General features: G+C 47.5%; 1 protein-coding gene across 1 annotated transcript; it reads right to left on the minus strand.

Annotated features, from left to right (window-relative positions):
* Positions 1-11,816: 11,816 nt before the first annotated feature.
* On the minus strand, positions 11,817-16,164 carry ISCU (iron-sulfur cluster assembly enzyme). Its single transcript, XM_081168620.1, has 5 exons — positions 16,007-16,164; positions 14,364-14,477; positions 14,103-14,213; positions 13,396-13,474; positions 11,817-12,632 (listed from the first exon to the last, which is right to left on the minus strand). Exons 1-5 carry the CDS (start codon positions 16,103-16,105, stop codon positions 12,535-12,537), a joined length of 501 nt encoding a protein of 166 aa, XP_081024746.1. The 5' UTR covers positions 16,106-16,164; the 3' UTR covers positions 11,817-12,534.
* Between the last annotated feature and the right edge of the window lie 470 nt (positions 16,165-16,634).

Consider the following 16,634-nt stretch of genomic DNA (forward strand, 5'->3'; position numbering starts at 1 on the left):
CAATGCACACTTGCTACAAGTGTACTTTTGCATGCTCTCTGGCAGGGAGACCCACATGGTGCAAGTGCTGCAGGCCCTCGCCCTCCATGTCTCTTGGGATGTGTGTAGGGCCTCCCCTCAAACGCCCCCACTAAATGAGGGCATTCACAGGCTCCTGGCACAAGCTCCCAAAAGCTACAACCAGCTAAGTTTTAACTGCGGATGTCTCATCCTCAGTGTTGTTTGAGGGGACAAAGAAACCCAAAAAATGAATGCATTTCTGAAAAGCTCAACCCGCCACCTTGATTCAAAATGGCATCCAATTGTTACCAACCATATACGGAAACCTGCTCCTCAGGAGCCATCTGGCAGAATTTGGTTATAATATATTACAAGGTGTCTAAATGCATAGTGCACATTAAATATTCTAAAATATACAGTAGATACAACAAAATATTTTCAATGCCATCACCCAAATTGGCAGGATCTGGCAGGGACCAGACAATTTTGCTTGGGAGGGTGAGAGCCTGATCACACCCCTTAATTGGGTGTTAGCCACCCCTAGTTTAGGGGTCAATCAAATTATATAGGTAAGAATTGGCCACTGAACTAAATCTATATAACACAAAATCTTTTATTTTTATTTTTAAAAAAGACAGTAAATAGCTGGGAAAGCTTCAAAACCTGACCAGTTCTGGCTAAACTGAAGTCTGGTATTAGTAGATGGGGAGAAAAAACCCCTAACCATTCTGTGAGAGAAGCGTTGGGAGCCATTTTCGAAGATCTCTGGTCACTGGCAATTTGGGTGGTTCCCATGCACAGCTGGTCCTTCCTTTGCCAAATCTTCTAGTCTGTGGCCAGATAGTTTGCTTAGGAACAGGGGAAGCTGCTGTAGACAGAATCAGACCACTGGCCCACCTAACACAGTTACAGTATTGTCTCCTGGCAGCAGCTTGCCAGGATTACAGGTCAGGTTGCTCCCAGTCCCACCCAAAGATGGTGCCAGAGATGGAACCCAGGACCTTGTGCGAGCAAAGCAGTTTTAAAAAAATTGATGCTGATGCAAAGTTACTTTTTAATCGTTTTTTTTTTAATTAGCCACTGTCCCTCTCCCAAAAGGGAAACTCAAAGCGACATACAAATACTAAAAAACAAGGATGACACAACCAAAAATTCACAATAGTTAGAACCATGGAACTCACTCCCACAGGAGCCAGTGATGATCACCAACTTGGATGGTTCTTAGGCAGGTTCTTATTGGATAAGGCTAGATGACCACAATGAACCAAAATGGCTTGGTCTCCATGGCTGGAGTCAGGCCCCTCATGTGCAGGTTGAACAGAGTTTCAAACTCCCACCTTTGGCAGCAAAATTTAAAGCATAGGAATCAGGCTGTAAAATATTGTTTTGAGCAAGTCCAGCTATGAAATAAGCTGGCTCCCCTCTTCTAACCCGCTTAACAAAGAATCAGGCAGCAACCTGGGAAGTAAGTTTAAAAAGATTTACTTACTTATACTCATGCATTGGTTCACAGCAATGGCAGCAGTAAAAACTATGCAGGCAACATACTTATATCTACAGTATAAGCAGCTTCAGGGATGTATTTCTATGGTCTCAGCAATACCGCAATACGGCTCTATGGACTTGGCCCTTTCTCATGCTAACTAGCAAGAATATGCCTTTGTTAAGTTGGCTGCTAGTCTCCCACAAAAGCAGATAGTGGAGAGCATGCCATAAACAGGGAGACACCACTGAGATGGGAAGTTATAATAGTTCCTCCATGTTCATCCGCAGTGTATCTCAGAATAGCCACTGGGGAGCCATGAATGCCACTAGATATGGGCTGCTGGGAAGAAGCTAGGGCTGCTCCCTTGCTGTCCAGGTTGTGGCCTTCCGAGAGGCATCTGGTGGGCTGCGGCTGGGAAGCCAAAGGGGCCATATCCACACTCTACACAAACAGCAATATGATGCCCTTTTAGCCAGTCATGGCTTCCCCCAAAGAATTCTGGGAACTGTAGTTTGTTAAGGGTGCTGAGAGTTGTTAGGAGACCCCAGTTCTCTTCCCAGAGCTCCTTGGGAAGAGGATTTGACCGTTAAACCAAACTACAGTCCCCCTTAGTTCTCAGCAGGACCATTTGGTTCAATTTTGTGGACACGCTCCATCAGTTTCATATAGGAAGGAGCAATGGGCAGAGGAAGCAATGCACCTCTCAGGTTCTTTTGCTCTAATGTTGTTTATTTTCCCGGTATGATTCTTATAATGTTTTAAGTAATTATTATTGATTTTTAAACAAATAAAAGAACCATTAAACACTTATCCAGCAGTACATTTAATGCTGTTTGTTCTACCCATTGACTTTATATATAAGCTTACACATTCAGTATTCAAACCTACTACTTAACTTTACTTCTCCACTGAGAAAATTGAGTGGTTGGGATAACAAGGTCTTGATTTTGGTCATTAACACAGTTCAAGAAAGGGGTCCACCTTTCTTGGAAGGTGTCTCTTTTTGTTATGCCTTAGTTGCCCTCCTGTGTCTGCCGAGATGCTCAGACATTGCTGTATCCCAAATATTATTTCCTCATATCTTCAGGGGTATTTCAGTCTTGTTCTTGCATTGCTGAGCTATTGCTAATCTTGTTGTGGTCAGTAAGAAGTCTGTTGGTTTTCTGTGGTGCAAAATGGAGCCCCTCCATGTCCAAAGATATTAGGGCTAAGGCAGGATTTGGAGAAAGAGGTTGGCTTGTAATTATAGATATAATGGGGTATTTGCTGCTCCAAAAGTTTTTAACATGGGGGCATTCTCACTCAACGTGAATGAATGAACCATGTTTTCCACAACCCTTTCAAGGTATGGGGGAGAGGGAGGGATTCATTTTTGCCAGCCTGACCAGTGTCCAGTGCCATTGGAAGATGACCTTGAGCGAGGCCTCCTGTAAGCGAGCAGAGATGGTTTTCATGGGGTGGTGGGGGTCCAGATTCCTTCTCATTTGTGATCTTTGTTTGGGTGGCCTGAATCTGATCCCCATACAATCCGAAGGCCTCTAGCACCCCCACTTCATGATCAAATAGGTTGTTGTATATTAGGGAAGTAGCACCCTTCAGGATTTAAAGAAGGCAAGTGTGTGTAGGCCCTCTCCCCTGTGCTCCAAATGAAGAATGAGCCCGAGATACCTGACACCAGGCAATGATTTCTTTTAATTCATCCTTTAAAAATAGACAAAAACTACTACAGTGGAACCTCGGCACTTGAATGGCTGCTCTTGAATGTTTTGGTTCCCAAATGCCAAAAACCAGGAAGTGCTCCAGTTTTCTAACGATCCTTGGAAAACTAATGTCCAACGAGGCTTCCACTAGGCAAAAACCTAGCTGTCAGTCAATTGGAAGCTGCACTTTGAAACTCGAACGTTTCAGAAGTCGAACGGTCTTCCAGAACGGATTCTGTTCAAGTTCCGAGATGCCACTGTAATTGCATTCACTTTTCTCTTTTTAGCAATCCATCTGAACACACATGCTTTTATTTTGCATTTGTGGCACTCAGAGGCATAAAAGTAGAATCCTTTTAAAAGTAATGTCCCCTGATTATCTACAGGTGATTCCTGCTCACCATAGGTGAACACGCAAGTGGGTGCTTTCAGTCGAAATGACAGAATTCATGATCTGCCACCTTCCCTTTTAAATTGCAAATTTCTGGAACACCCCACAGAATGAAGTGACTGTTCAAAATACAGGCCATGTTTCAATATCCACTCAAGGGAGTGAGATTATTCTTTGCATATGAGATCCCTGTTAAGCTTTGGACGCTTCTGCCACCATGCAGACCAGCCACGTGTCATTGCCTGCACGCCCTTTGTGAGATCTGCAATTCTTCTTGCTCCCTCCAGTTTCTGAAATAGTAATGGAAGGCTGGATTTCCCCCAACTCCTTTCCAGCCTCTCTTCCCCAGCGCCTGCATGTCTCAGTGCCACATCTGGAAGGGGGCGGGGAAGCTGTCATGAAATCTATTTCTCTCCTGGGATTAAAGGAGGAAATAGCCAGCATACTTGTGCAAAACGGCAAAAGCCGAGAGGCCCTAGTGCTGGTTTTTCTGGTGCCTTGGCCGCTCTGTGGGCTAAGGGAAAGCATTATCAGTGGGCCTTTTGGAGAGGCTTCTGATAAAACGGGAGAGAACGCCAGGACGTCAAGCCTCTCGTACTCAGCCATTTTTTGAGAGGTGTTTTTCTGGCCACCTCCAGAAGGCAGGTAAAGGGCTTGAATCTTCAGACAAGAGAAGAACACTGTTCCCCAACTTGAGAAATGCACAAATAAGCAAGACACCAGTGCTGTTGCAAAGGTTTGCATCCAGCAAACTAAACACAAGATTGCATCTTGTGCTGCTGTTTTCGGGAGGGCTATGTATGTAGATGGATCAAAACAGCTGCCTGCTTTTGGGGCCTCTCCATAAGGATGTGGCTATGGGGGACATCACAGGAAGCTCCTGCACTACATCATTTGCTACACCCCTGGAGAAGAGTCCGATCGCTAGACATGAGCTGTGCTGGACACAAAAAGCAGCCTTGTTCTTTAGCTCAGCAGTGGGAGGGGGCAGAGCTGCCCTGCCCTTCAGATTTTGCCCCTTTTGGGACATCTTGACTTTCCCTCAAGAACCAGATGCTTTTAAAATCTAAACATTTCAGATGTGTTTTTTTAAATATATATAAACCCCCCTTTCCTGCATTTGAGGAGCGACACATTGGCAACAAGAATAGTTTTACAGCCTGCAAGTCTGTCTTAGGGTGCACAGCTGCTGTTATAAACCACGATGCTGGAGCAGCTGTAGAGACATTTCAGTTAGAAACCTGAGCTACTAATAAATTATTTGACGTGCCACAGACCTCCAATGAGAGAGCAACTGCTGCTCAGCATGAACTGGAATACTCGCAAATCCCTTGCAAAAGTGCCAAGCGTTTCTCACTCGCAGAGGGATGCAAAGCAGAATTGTTGAGGGTATTTATGTACAGCATCCGCTGAAGCTGAGCATTAGAAGATTCGGGATTTAAGAGGGTACTTCATGCATCAGTTATGCAACTCCCTACGGAACTCCCTCTTGCAGGAAGCAGTGATAACCACAAACTTGGCTGGCTTTAAAAGAGGACTGGATAATTTCAGGGGGAGGGGGGGTTGGCTACTAGCCCGGATGGCTGTGCTCTGCCTCCATGATCAGAGGAATGCTTCTGAATACCAGTTGCTGGAAAATGCAGGAGAGGGCTCTTACACCCAGGACCTGCTTGTGGGCTTCCCACTTTGAGAATAGGAGGCTGGACTAGATGGGCACACACTGGCCTGGTCCAGCAGTGCTGTTCTTCATGTCTTCTGTTAGTGGGGCTGATTCACACGTGAGTGGACTCACCTCACTGCTGGTGCTGGGCAGCTCTCTGGAGTGTGTAACGCAGGGATTGTCAACCTGGTCCCTTCCGCCCACTAGTGGGTGTTTCAGGATTCTAGGTGGGCGGTAGGGGGTTCTATGGCACAAGCTGAAACCTCCTTCCATCGAGTGCTGGTGAGCAGTAAGGAAATTTTACCATCGAAAAAGATGCGTTAGTGGGCGGTAGCTATGAAAAGGTTGACTACCCCTGGTGTAAAGCAAGGGGAAGTGATTCAATCTGAAATGCTCCCCTGGGACAGGCTGGATATAGTCGGTTGGTTAAGAACTTAAGGGGAGCCCTGCAGCAGCAGCAAGGTCAGACATTTGGCAAAGGACAAGATGGCACCCCCATTTCAAGCACAGAAGCTGGACTGGCAGCTGAATCTTGTGTGGATGCTGATGATGTCTTTGTGAGACAGCTTAGGGAGCATGGGGCAGGCTGCCCTCAGGGACTTCTTATTGCCACTCTCTATCATATGCCACCCAAGGCAACCCCTTCCACTACAATTCCTGGAGAATTCCGAGGGCAGCCCAGAAGGGTTGAACGCCATGAGAGAGGCAGGGACATCTCCTTCTTTTAAAATCTAAGGGCTTATCCACACTTAAATTTTGCCCAGTTCTTTCCAGGCTGTGCTTTAAATATCCACCTCTGAGTGTGTTCAAGGAGAGGTGTGGCTTTCCCTGCTAAAACCTGCTCTTTTAGGCCGGAAGGTTTGAGGCCTAGTTCTCCAACTGTCACTCCTCATTGGAGTGACACTCCTCCAACTGTCACTTCCTTATTGAGAATGCCTGCCGGAAGGAGAAAACGAGGTGCAAAGAGCCAGAAGACCATTATTGAGACTCACAATTCCTCTAAAACAAAGAATCGGCAGAGAGCCAACGCCATCTGCCCTGGCTCAGAAACAGAGCGGGTTGAGGAAACCGAGAAATTGGAGCAAATAGAACAAACAGTGAATAACAACGTTGGGGGAACCTCACCCCCCCTTAAGGAGGATCTCAATGACCCGACCCTCCTCCTCCCAGAGAAAGCTAATCCGTCCAAGAGGGCAAGAGCAGGAGCAGGAGGGATTCCTCCCACTCCTAACGCTGACCCACCCATGCCTCTAGAAGGCAGAGGAGCCTGCTTTCAACCAATTCGGGATACGCACCCCTACCAAGAGATTTGCATGTTGTCTGCAGATACTATGGTTCTGGTTCTCCAAAGACTGGATGAAATCCTCACCAGAATAGTTAACATTGAGAAACAATTGGATACTAGTTCCTCCCCTTTAAATGCCCAAGGGATGATAAGAAATGACTCTGTTAACAACTCACCAACTCAAACTATGGATGAAGTGAGGTCCTGTCAAGTCTTGCAAACGAACCAGATAATGCTTGAGATTCACCGATACACTCATAGGTGGATGAACCGCAGACAAATTACTATGTCCTTGTCTCAGCTCTTGAATTACCATTACCGAAATGTAGATCTAGAAAATTTCCACTTCCTGCCTACCTTGAGAAATACCATGCGCCTATTTATGACCTTTAGGTCATCAACCCTCCCATCTCGACTCATGGAGATAAAGGATACTCTATGGTGGTCCCACTCTCTCCGCCCAGTGAGGGTATTTAAAGACGAAACAAGGAGGCAATTGGTCCCTTGCATAGAGTCAAAGCTAATGCGGATAAAGGAAACCAAGCTCAACACTAGAAATACTAATTGCCCGAAGGAAGAAAAGAACTCTGTAAGCCTAGAATTACAAGACCTGAAGAAGAGATTAATGAGTATAAAGACTGAGATTTCTACCCAAAATATAAGGACAGTAGAGCCTAGAGCACAATATTTAAAGACGTCCAATAGCTCTTTATCCCATAGAAAGACAGCAGTGCAACTCCCTGTTCCCTTTTCAAACGACACCAAATTAGATGAGGAATTTGGCACCTCCGACATTTCTATGGCAACAACACCTAAAGAATTCTATGTTGCTGACAATCTGGAGATATCCAGCACCAACTCTACATCTGGACCTTTGCCTAATGTTCCAAAAACTTATCAGAATGATCAGCCTTCTCTACTGTACTCCTGGCGAGACAGGATGGACAGATCTTCCGAATTCGAATCTGGCTCTTTGTTGGCCAGTGATCCACATTTTATAACACATACCTCATTAATACTTCCACAGCCACAGATAGAACCAACAATCCTCCAATTAACCCAGGAGGGAGAGGGGGATTGACAGTTAATGAAACACCATGGGACTGTCCCCCCCGCTTGGGGTGCGGTTGGTTGGGTTTTATCTTCTAGGGATACTTACCCTATCAGACCTCCACCTCTTTCCCATACCATTTTGACCCAGGAGTCCTGGCCCAAGGATGACTTGTTATTGAGGGGATGTTACCCATCTATTGGGGAGGCTAGTATGGGATCTAGGATTTCCACAATTGAAGGGCTAGGGAGGAATGGCGGTAGGGCTAGATATCTCTATCGGCGAAGGGTTTCGAGATGCAGTGATCCTCGAACCCCTTCCAATCTACGCCCCATCCCAAGGGATGAGGGTAGGGAGAACAAGGATTACACACCTCCGTCATTGGTGCTGTGCAATGCCAGGTCCATAGGCAACAAAACTGCCACCATGCGTGACTTTTTTGTCTCGCAGGGGATTGACCTGGCTTGCGTGACGGAGACCTGGGTACGGGAAGGCGAAGTAGTCTCCCTACATGAGATAACACCCCCAGGTTTCTCTGTCCTCCATCAATCGCGGACTGTAGGTCGGGGGGGAGGAGTAGCGTTGTTATTCCGGGAGGATTGCTCTTTCAGAGCTCTGCCATCACCGGCGATCTCCGGCATTGAATGTGTTGGTCTCGTGTGGGGCACCAAGGAGAGCTTGGCTGTCTGGCTGGTGTACCGACCACCCAGCACATCTGCAGCCACCCTGTCAGATCTGCTGGAGGTGGTGGCGGGCTGGGCCTTGGAGTTCCCAAACCTACTGGTTTTGGGAGACTTCAACGTCCATGCCGATGCCGCTCCCTCCTCACAGGCTCTAGACCTAGTGACTTCCATGGCAACACTAGGGCTCTCCCAGTTTGTTTTGGGCCCCACTCATCAAGCAGGCCACACGCTGGATCTGATCTTTGGGGCTGGCATAGATGTGATCATGCTCCCCGCTGTGAAAGTGCCATGGTCTGATCACTACGCTTTAAAAGCCAAGATTGACTTCCCGCTCCTCCCCGGCTCGGGTGGCGAACCTATTTGGGCTCGTCCGCGAAAACTGATGGATCCTGATAGATTCCGACAAGCCTTGCGGAACCCTGCTCCTCCTGGCGACTCATTAGATGACCTTGTTGAGGACTGGAATAACCGGCTCTTGGCAGCCATTGATGAGATCGCGCCTAAGCGCCCTCTGCGACCCCGTCGAAACCGGGCCCCTTGGTTTACTGAGGAGCTCCGGAAAATGAAGCGGGATCTCAGACGGCTAGAGCGAGTATGGCGACGGACTCGTGACGGAGCCTCAAGAACATCTTATAGGACGCTTATGAAAGCCTATGAGATGGCTATGAAAGCTGCTAAGAAATCTTACTTTGCAGCTTCCATTGCATCCGCTAGCTCTCGCCCGGCACAACTTTTTAGAATAATTAGGTCAATAACGTCCTTAGGAGGACAACCAAATTTAAGCACAAATTCGACCCACAGCTGTGAGGCATTCGCGAGCTTTTTTGCGGAGAAAGTCCTGTTGCTCCGCCGTGACCTCCCTGCCAATTTAGATACAGTGACTGAACTGGAGGCCCCTCGACTGACTTCAGGTCCAGTGTTGGACCATTTCGATCGGATACTCCCTACTGATGTGGATAGATTCCTCCAAGTTGGTAGGCCCACCACCTGCCTCCTTGATCCGTGCCCGTCTTGGCTGATTAGGGAGTGTCCAGATGTTGCGCGGACCCCCCTGGTTGAAATTATCAATTTGTCCCTTGACACGGGGACATTCCCAGGGGAACTGAAGGAAGCAGTGGTGCGTCCACTCCTAAAGAAAACTTCATTAGATCCCTTAGACCTATCCAATTACCGCCCAGTTTCAAATCTTCCATACCTGGGTAAGGTAATTGAGAGAGCGGTTGCTGAACAGCTTGGTAGGTTTCTGGAGGAAACATCGGCATTAGATCCATTTCAGTCCGGTTTCTGTCCTGGTTTTGGGACGGAGACGGCTCTGGTTGCCCTAACAGATGATATCCGTAGACAACTGGATCGAGGCGGGTCAGGACTGCTGATCCTTTTAGATTTGTCAGCAGCTTTTGACATGGTCGATCATGATCTTCTGGACCATCGCCTTGCAGACGTGGGGATACAGGGCATAGCCCGTAACTGGTTGTGCTCTTTTATCTCTGGTCGGGGACAGAGGGTGGCACTAGGGAGGGAAATGTCGTCACGCCACTCCTTGGTGTGTGGAGTGCCGCAGGGCGCAATTCTCTCCCCAATGCTTTTTAACATCTTTATGCGCCCCCTTGCTCAGATTATCCGGAGCTTTGGGCTGGGCTGTCATCAATATGCTGATGACACTCAGCTCTATCTACTGATGGATGGCCACACCAACTCGGCCCCTTACACACTGACCAGATGCTTGGAAGCTGTGGCTGGATGGTTTCGTGGGAGCCGATTGAAACTAAATCCTTCAAAGACAGAGGTCCTATGGCTAGGTCGGGATAGCATGGGGATGAGGGACCAACTCCCTTCTCTTGCGGGGGCCCAATTAGTGCCATTACCTTCCGTTAAGAGTTTGGGTGTAATCCTTGACGCCTCCCTTTCCATGGAGGCGCAAGTCACAGCAACAGCCAAGGCGACATTTTTCCACCTTCGCCGCATCAAGCAGTTGGTCCCTTACCTTTCCCGCCCCGACCTGGCCACAGTGATCCATGCGACAGTCATCTCCAGGCTTGACTACTGTAACTCGCTCTACGCGGGGCTGCCCTTGAAGCTGTCCCAGAAACTCCAGCGGGTACAGAATGCTGCAGCGAGGCTCCTCACAGGGTCTCTGCCATGGGAGCATATTCATCCAGTGCTTTTCAAGCTGCACTGGCTCCCGGTGGAGTACAGGGTCAGATTTAAGGTGCTGCTTTTGACCTTTAAAGCCCTTCACGGCCTAGGACCCTCGTACCTACGGGACCGCCTCGCCTGGTATGCCCCACGGAGAGCCTCAAGGTCCATAAATAACAACACCCTAGTGGTCCCAGGCCCTAAGGAAGTTAGATTGGCTTCAACCAGAGCCAGGGCCTTTTCAGCACTGGCCCCAACTTGGTGGAACGCTCTGTCTCATGAGACCAGGGCCCTGCAGGATCTGATCTCTTTCCGCAGGGCCTGTAAGACAGAGTTGTTCCGCCTGGCCTTTGGATTGGAGCCAATTTGATTCCCTCCGCCCCCTTTTTCTTTTTTCTTTTCCTTCTCCTGCAATGAGGCTCCATTTTAATATTTTAATGTTCCATTATTTTAATGTTGTATTTTATTTTTGTTTTTAAGTTGTAATCACTCATCTTGTTTTTATTATTGCTTGTAAGCCGCTCTGAGCCCGGCCTTGGCTGGGGAGGGCGGGGTATAAATAAAAAATTATTATATTATTATTATTACTAAACACACTTCAAGAACCAGTCCAACTGAAACATGACTTTTTCTCTCCTCTCCTATCCACCACCCAGAAACTAAAAAGGGAAGTCTTCCTTAAGTACTAGTTCATTAAACCTTTTTTATTTTTTCAGGTTGCTTTGGTTGTAAATCAGCCAAGGAACCTGGAAATGTAGTTCTGACCTGCCACTATTCCTGAAGCTAAGGGCTGTGTAAGAAAACCCCAACTGAGTTCTTCTGGGCAATAGCACCCCCCCTCCCATTCCTCCGGGGGGGGGGGAATAAATGCAGATTTTGCTATGAATACACCCCTCACATTGGTGAAGGACTTTTTGCCTTTCTTACTGAGAAACTGAGCTATCTTGTCCTTCTACGCAATGCTGTTCTCTAATGGGGCTGACTGCTTTTCAAGGCTGTTTCAAAGAGCACAGGGCTGGCATTTTCCAAAGATGATGAGCAAATCTCCTGAGTGTCGGTTGCTGGGGAGCAAGAGGACTGTGGCCTACATGCCCTACTTTTAGAAGGGCCATACAAGCAATCGGCAACAAAATGTCACTGTGTATAATCTCCCAAAAGGAGCGACCCTACAGGGTCCCAGCCAGCCATTCCCGCCAAGGAAGGCACCACAGTCTTCCCTCCCCCCTCAGTTTGTTTTCTCTCTTCCCACTGTCACTCTATGTTGCATCCTCCACACCCACCCTCCCTTGCCACCCAAAGCAGGCTGATACCTCTCTCTTATTTCTCTGTGGTCTGGCTGAATACTGTTGCGCCAAATAAGGCATTTATACAAATTCCTCTTCTAAATTCAGCCTGAAATTTGCTAGGAAGAAACACACAATTCATTGAGCCAGAGCACAGCATATATTATCTCTATATATTTATATAGCATACACTGTACATAAAATAAATCTGAAACTTGTGCATAAACTGTCTGATCACACAATCCTTTTCTTTAAAACCCAAACTAGGGAATAAGGATAGGAACATGGTTGTTTCTGCCTTAATCTGCTGTTGGGGTAAATCTCCTCCCTCCCGGCTAGAAGAACATGCTGCTGGCAACGGGAAGGGAGATTCTTGCTGCCTCATTTGCAGAAACAGCAGGAGAGGAACTTCTACCTTCTTTAGTCCCCAAAGATATCTAGAGTGGGCTCAATTTCCCTTCCTGTGGGGAGGGTTACAGGTCCCTGACTGTTCTCTCGTACCAGGCAGCTTTGCCCAAAGCGGAGATGGGGCTGCTCCTTGCAACAGCAGGCCATGCCCTAGCAAACATGTAGGCAATTGCCTCCTACACACTGAAAGCTGGAACGATTACTTATAGCAAAATTCTCACACTGAAATCACAAGAAGGTTCTTCTCTTTCCTCCCACATGTGGAAGGAAAACAGAAAAGCTGGTAGCAAAGATGATCAAGGCGACTGCCTGAGGTGGTTCCAATACAGCCTGACATTGTGCATGCTTCCAAAATGCACTAAGGTGATTTGTTGGCCTGCTAAATTACAATTGGAATGACAAGGTTGTCGCGGGACAGGCCTCCAGGCCTTTTGACATGCAGCACCTCCTTCTAGGCCATGCTTGCATTTTTTCCTGGCTCACTGCTCTTCGGCCCCTGCTTCAACTTGTAATCTGCTAAGGCAGCCCTGATGGCATCTTCTGCCAGCACTAAGGGAGGAAGAACACAAGTGAAATATTAGACTGGTTTAACAGCGGAAGTCGAATAAGCAAAATAATTTCAATCCTGAGTGCCAAGGATTCTGGGAGAAGAGCCGTGCTTCTGGCTCTCTCCTGCAACTCAGCAGGCCAATTCACATCCTTGGCAGTAAACCCCCACATTCACCTTGTGGTGACCTTTAGGCATTTCTAAAGTGAAGGAGAGATTTCCCACATGCCCAGATTTCTGAGTTTTGAGGGCTGTTCTTAGGCCAGTTTATGACTTAGCATGGGCATAGCACTTGTGCACAAATCAGTTCACTTGCTTTCTCAGCATTCTTTACAACAGCCCCATAAAGATAAGCCAATATTATTCTCAGTGTCTCAACCCTGACTCCCTTTTCAACAGCCTTCCACCGAGTTTAACGGCAGGAACTATAACAGGAACTTCCTGGTTCAGTCTATCACAACGCTAGCTCCAAAACCAATTTCCAGCCTCCCAAGGTTGGAGTACTTGTAGCTGTACAGATGTTGTTGGATTACAACTCTCCTTAGCACCAATCAGAGAAAGGCATATGCCCTTATATTCTAGCTCTTCACTTTCTCTAAGAACATACCAACTACATAGAAGGCATCGCTGTAAAAGAACTTCACTTGCATTCACATTTCTTGTTCATGATTGACTATTTGCATTTGGGGCCTTGTGGTGCTTCTTTCCAACAACTTGTCTGCAAAGAGTTTCAATGGTAACAAAGAACAAAAAAAAGTTACTTACTGGAGCAGTGCAATTTTACTGGAGGAAGGCAGAGCTCTTTAGCAATGTCTGTGTTTTTGATCTTCAAGGCTTCATCAACCTGAAACATACAAAAATTACTATTTAGCCTTCCATTTCATACCATGGACTTAGGCACACAGGACTACTGTCTTGCACTACCAGACTTCAGGTCTATCTAGCGCAGTATTGTTTAGAATAACTGGCAGTGGTTCTTTCAGAGAAGGTATCTTCCCAGTCCTACCTGGAGAAGCTGAGGATTGAACCTAATACTTTCTGAACAAAAAACAGGTGTGTAAGCTACAGCTTTTCCGTAGCAACTGCTGCTAACTCTGCTCCACAGACACAATTTCATTTTCTATTGCCAGCTTACTACCCCTCTGCTGGAGGCAGCATGCTTCTGAAATTCAGCTGCTGGGAACTGGTAGGAAGGGTGCTGCTGCAATCATATCCTGTCTGCAGGCTTCACAGAATCATCTGGCTGATCACTGAGAACAGGATGCTGGACTAAAAGGACTTTTGGTCTGATTCAGCTGCAGGCCTCCACAATTGACTTCCACATTATTAGACTCTTAGCATGATGCATGCAAAATCCACCCTCCCTGGACTGTAAACGACTTTCTTCAAGCAGCCTAAGAGATGGTAATGCAGCATGAAAGGTTTTTCCCCAAAACAAGGCCAAGGTATATATTGACAGGCATCAGACTTACCGTCTTGCCCTTCACCCATTCAGTAGCCAAGGAACTCGAAGCGATTGCTGACCCACAGCCAAACGTCTTGAACCTGGCATCTGTTATCTTTCCGTTTTCATCTACTTCAACCTGAGGACATTTTCATGAGAGTGACTAAGCATTGCATTGAAACGAAAGAGACACTTCTCTTGTTCACGATCACAGAGAATAGAGGGTGAGAGACTGAAAGAGGCTTTATTGTCTCACAGCCTTTGGTGCCTCAAGGCAGCACTAACTTACTTGCAGCTTCATGACGTCCCCACAGGCTGGTGCTCCCACAAGGCCAGTCCCAACATTCTTTGCGTTCTTATCCAGGGAACCAACATTTCGTGGGTTCTCATAGTGATCAACAACCTGGAATTCAAAAGCAAAGGTTTGATGTGCATCTTCAGGGGACAAAGGTGAATCCTTGAACAATATAATCATCCCGGACCCTTCCAGCTCTGCAATTCTATGATTAGGGCTATTCACGTATCATTTAATGGAGTCGCAAAGTCTCTGACTGCCACCTACTGGAGACATTTCTTGACTGAGCCCTAGACATCAGGGGTGTCTATCTTTGGATTTTCTGCATCATTACACAGGTGGCTGGACAAGGCAGCCTACAGGGATCCTTCCAATTGTTTGATTTCTGCCACTCAGTCCAGCACAACTTAAAGAGATCCCAAAAAAATGACTAAAACTTATCCCAGTCTCATAAAATATCTGTCAAGGGGAGGGGGAGTGTCTGCAATGCCCTGTGTACACAACCTTGTAGTCAAAGTGCTCCTCCACATTATGGGCAGGAGAAACAAACAGCATGGCCCTTTGAACCCAGCAGGGAATATACTGGTGCACAGTATCTAGCCAGTACTCTAACATTCTAAGCCAGCTGTCTGCAAACCCCCACCACTGTGCGCCGTTTCCTGCCTCTCCTTCTGTGCCTCCTTTTGGTATACCACCCTTCATATGCCAGCTCTCTGACTATGTTAGCCCTGTTCCTTCTGCATCCTTCCTCCTTCCCTCCATGAATCACGCCAACTCCCACAGCTTATGATTACCGTTAATCATTCCTAGAGCACATGGATTTCACTAAGCATTGTACACAAGAGCAAGGCAGTCCCTGCCTGCAGGCTAACAATCTAGAAGCCATGATACAAAATAGAAAAGGGATGAGAGTAAAAAAGGGCAACCTCACTCACCAACTTCTCTATCTACCCACAATGCAGCCCCTGCCCCACTGCGAGGCCTTTCCCCATGCCTCCCTCTATTTGTTAAAGGTCACCACTCAATTTATTATTATTATTATTATTTTGAAAATGAAGTGTCCTCATTATTTATACTAATTAACTCCTCCCAGGCATCTATTCTGTTTGAAGCCCACTAAACTGTCCCCTCCCCAAATCTGTGCAGGCTTCCCTTCTCACCCTCTTTCTGGTGTTCCACTCAGTTTCCAGCCACCCTTGTTGTATCAGCCCCAGGTCTACAAAGATCCCCAATTCTACCTTAGTCCCCCAAATCCTTATCACATCCCCTCTCCATCCCTCCAGGTTACCCCCAACACCCCTTATGACCCCCATACCTGCGCAGCGTTCCCTTACACCCCCTTGTGATACCCCCCATAATCCAGCTACCCATTTACAATGACAGCCGCTGCCTCAGAGAATCACGGAGCTGCAGAGCGGAAGGGGCCCTCCAAGGGTCCTCGAGTCCGTCCTCCTGCGATGCAGGCGTGACGGCTGACAGGGGGCCGCCTGGCCTCTGCTTCTCAAAACCCTCCAGGGAAGGTTTCTGAGGGACGCCCCCCCCCCGAAAACCCCTGTTCTGCTGGGTCCTCCCCCCTCGCCCGCCTTTCTCCTGCGACCCTCAAAGCCCCCTTGAGGGAGCCAGCCCCCGTCCCCTACCTTCTCGTGGTATCCCGCGGCGAGGGGAGCCTGGGCCGGCCCAGGCCTCAGGAGAGCCGCCGCCGCCCGCTGCGCAACGCTCGCCCTCAGCGCCGCCATCTTGTCTGCTGGAGGAGGACTGCGACGCAGGAGACAAGGACGGCGCGAGATTGTGACGCCACGCCTGCAGCGCCAGGTGAGGCCACAGCGCCCTGCTGAGGGCAAAACGAAACGGGCGTCATTAGCCACGCCCTCCGGGAGGAAGAAACTTAACCCGCCCGGGGAGGGAATTAGTCTGGATTTTATTGTCATGATAAGTATCGTTATTATTATTATTATTGCAAGTTTTGATTTGTTGCTTTGTCTGCAGTCCTAATTCCACTTGGGCGCGAATCCTTACTGAATTCATTTCTTTTTACTTCTGAGTAGACATTATGTACGTACATACATACATACATAATTCTATTAGAATTCCATCTTTCCAGGGTTCAAACCATGCTCCATGCGGCTTACAACATGAAAAAGCACAATTCCAACGTAACAACAGTAGTCATAAATAATAAATATAACAAAAAACGCATAGCCAAGCATAAATCAGAGTACTGTAACATCTGAAATGAAAGACAAAAGATTGCAGTCAATAACTGTA

The sequence above is a fragment of the Podarcis bocagei genome, assembly GCF_964188305.1.
Source record: "Podarcis bocagei genome assembly, chromosome: 13".
NCBI lineage: Eukaryota > Metazoa > Chordata > Lepidosauria > Squamata > Lacertidae > Podarcis > Podarcis bocagei.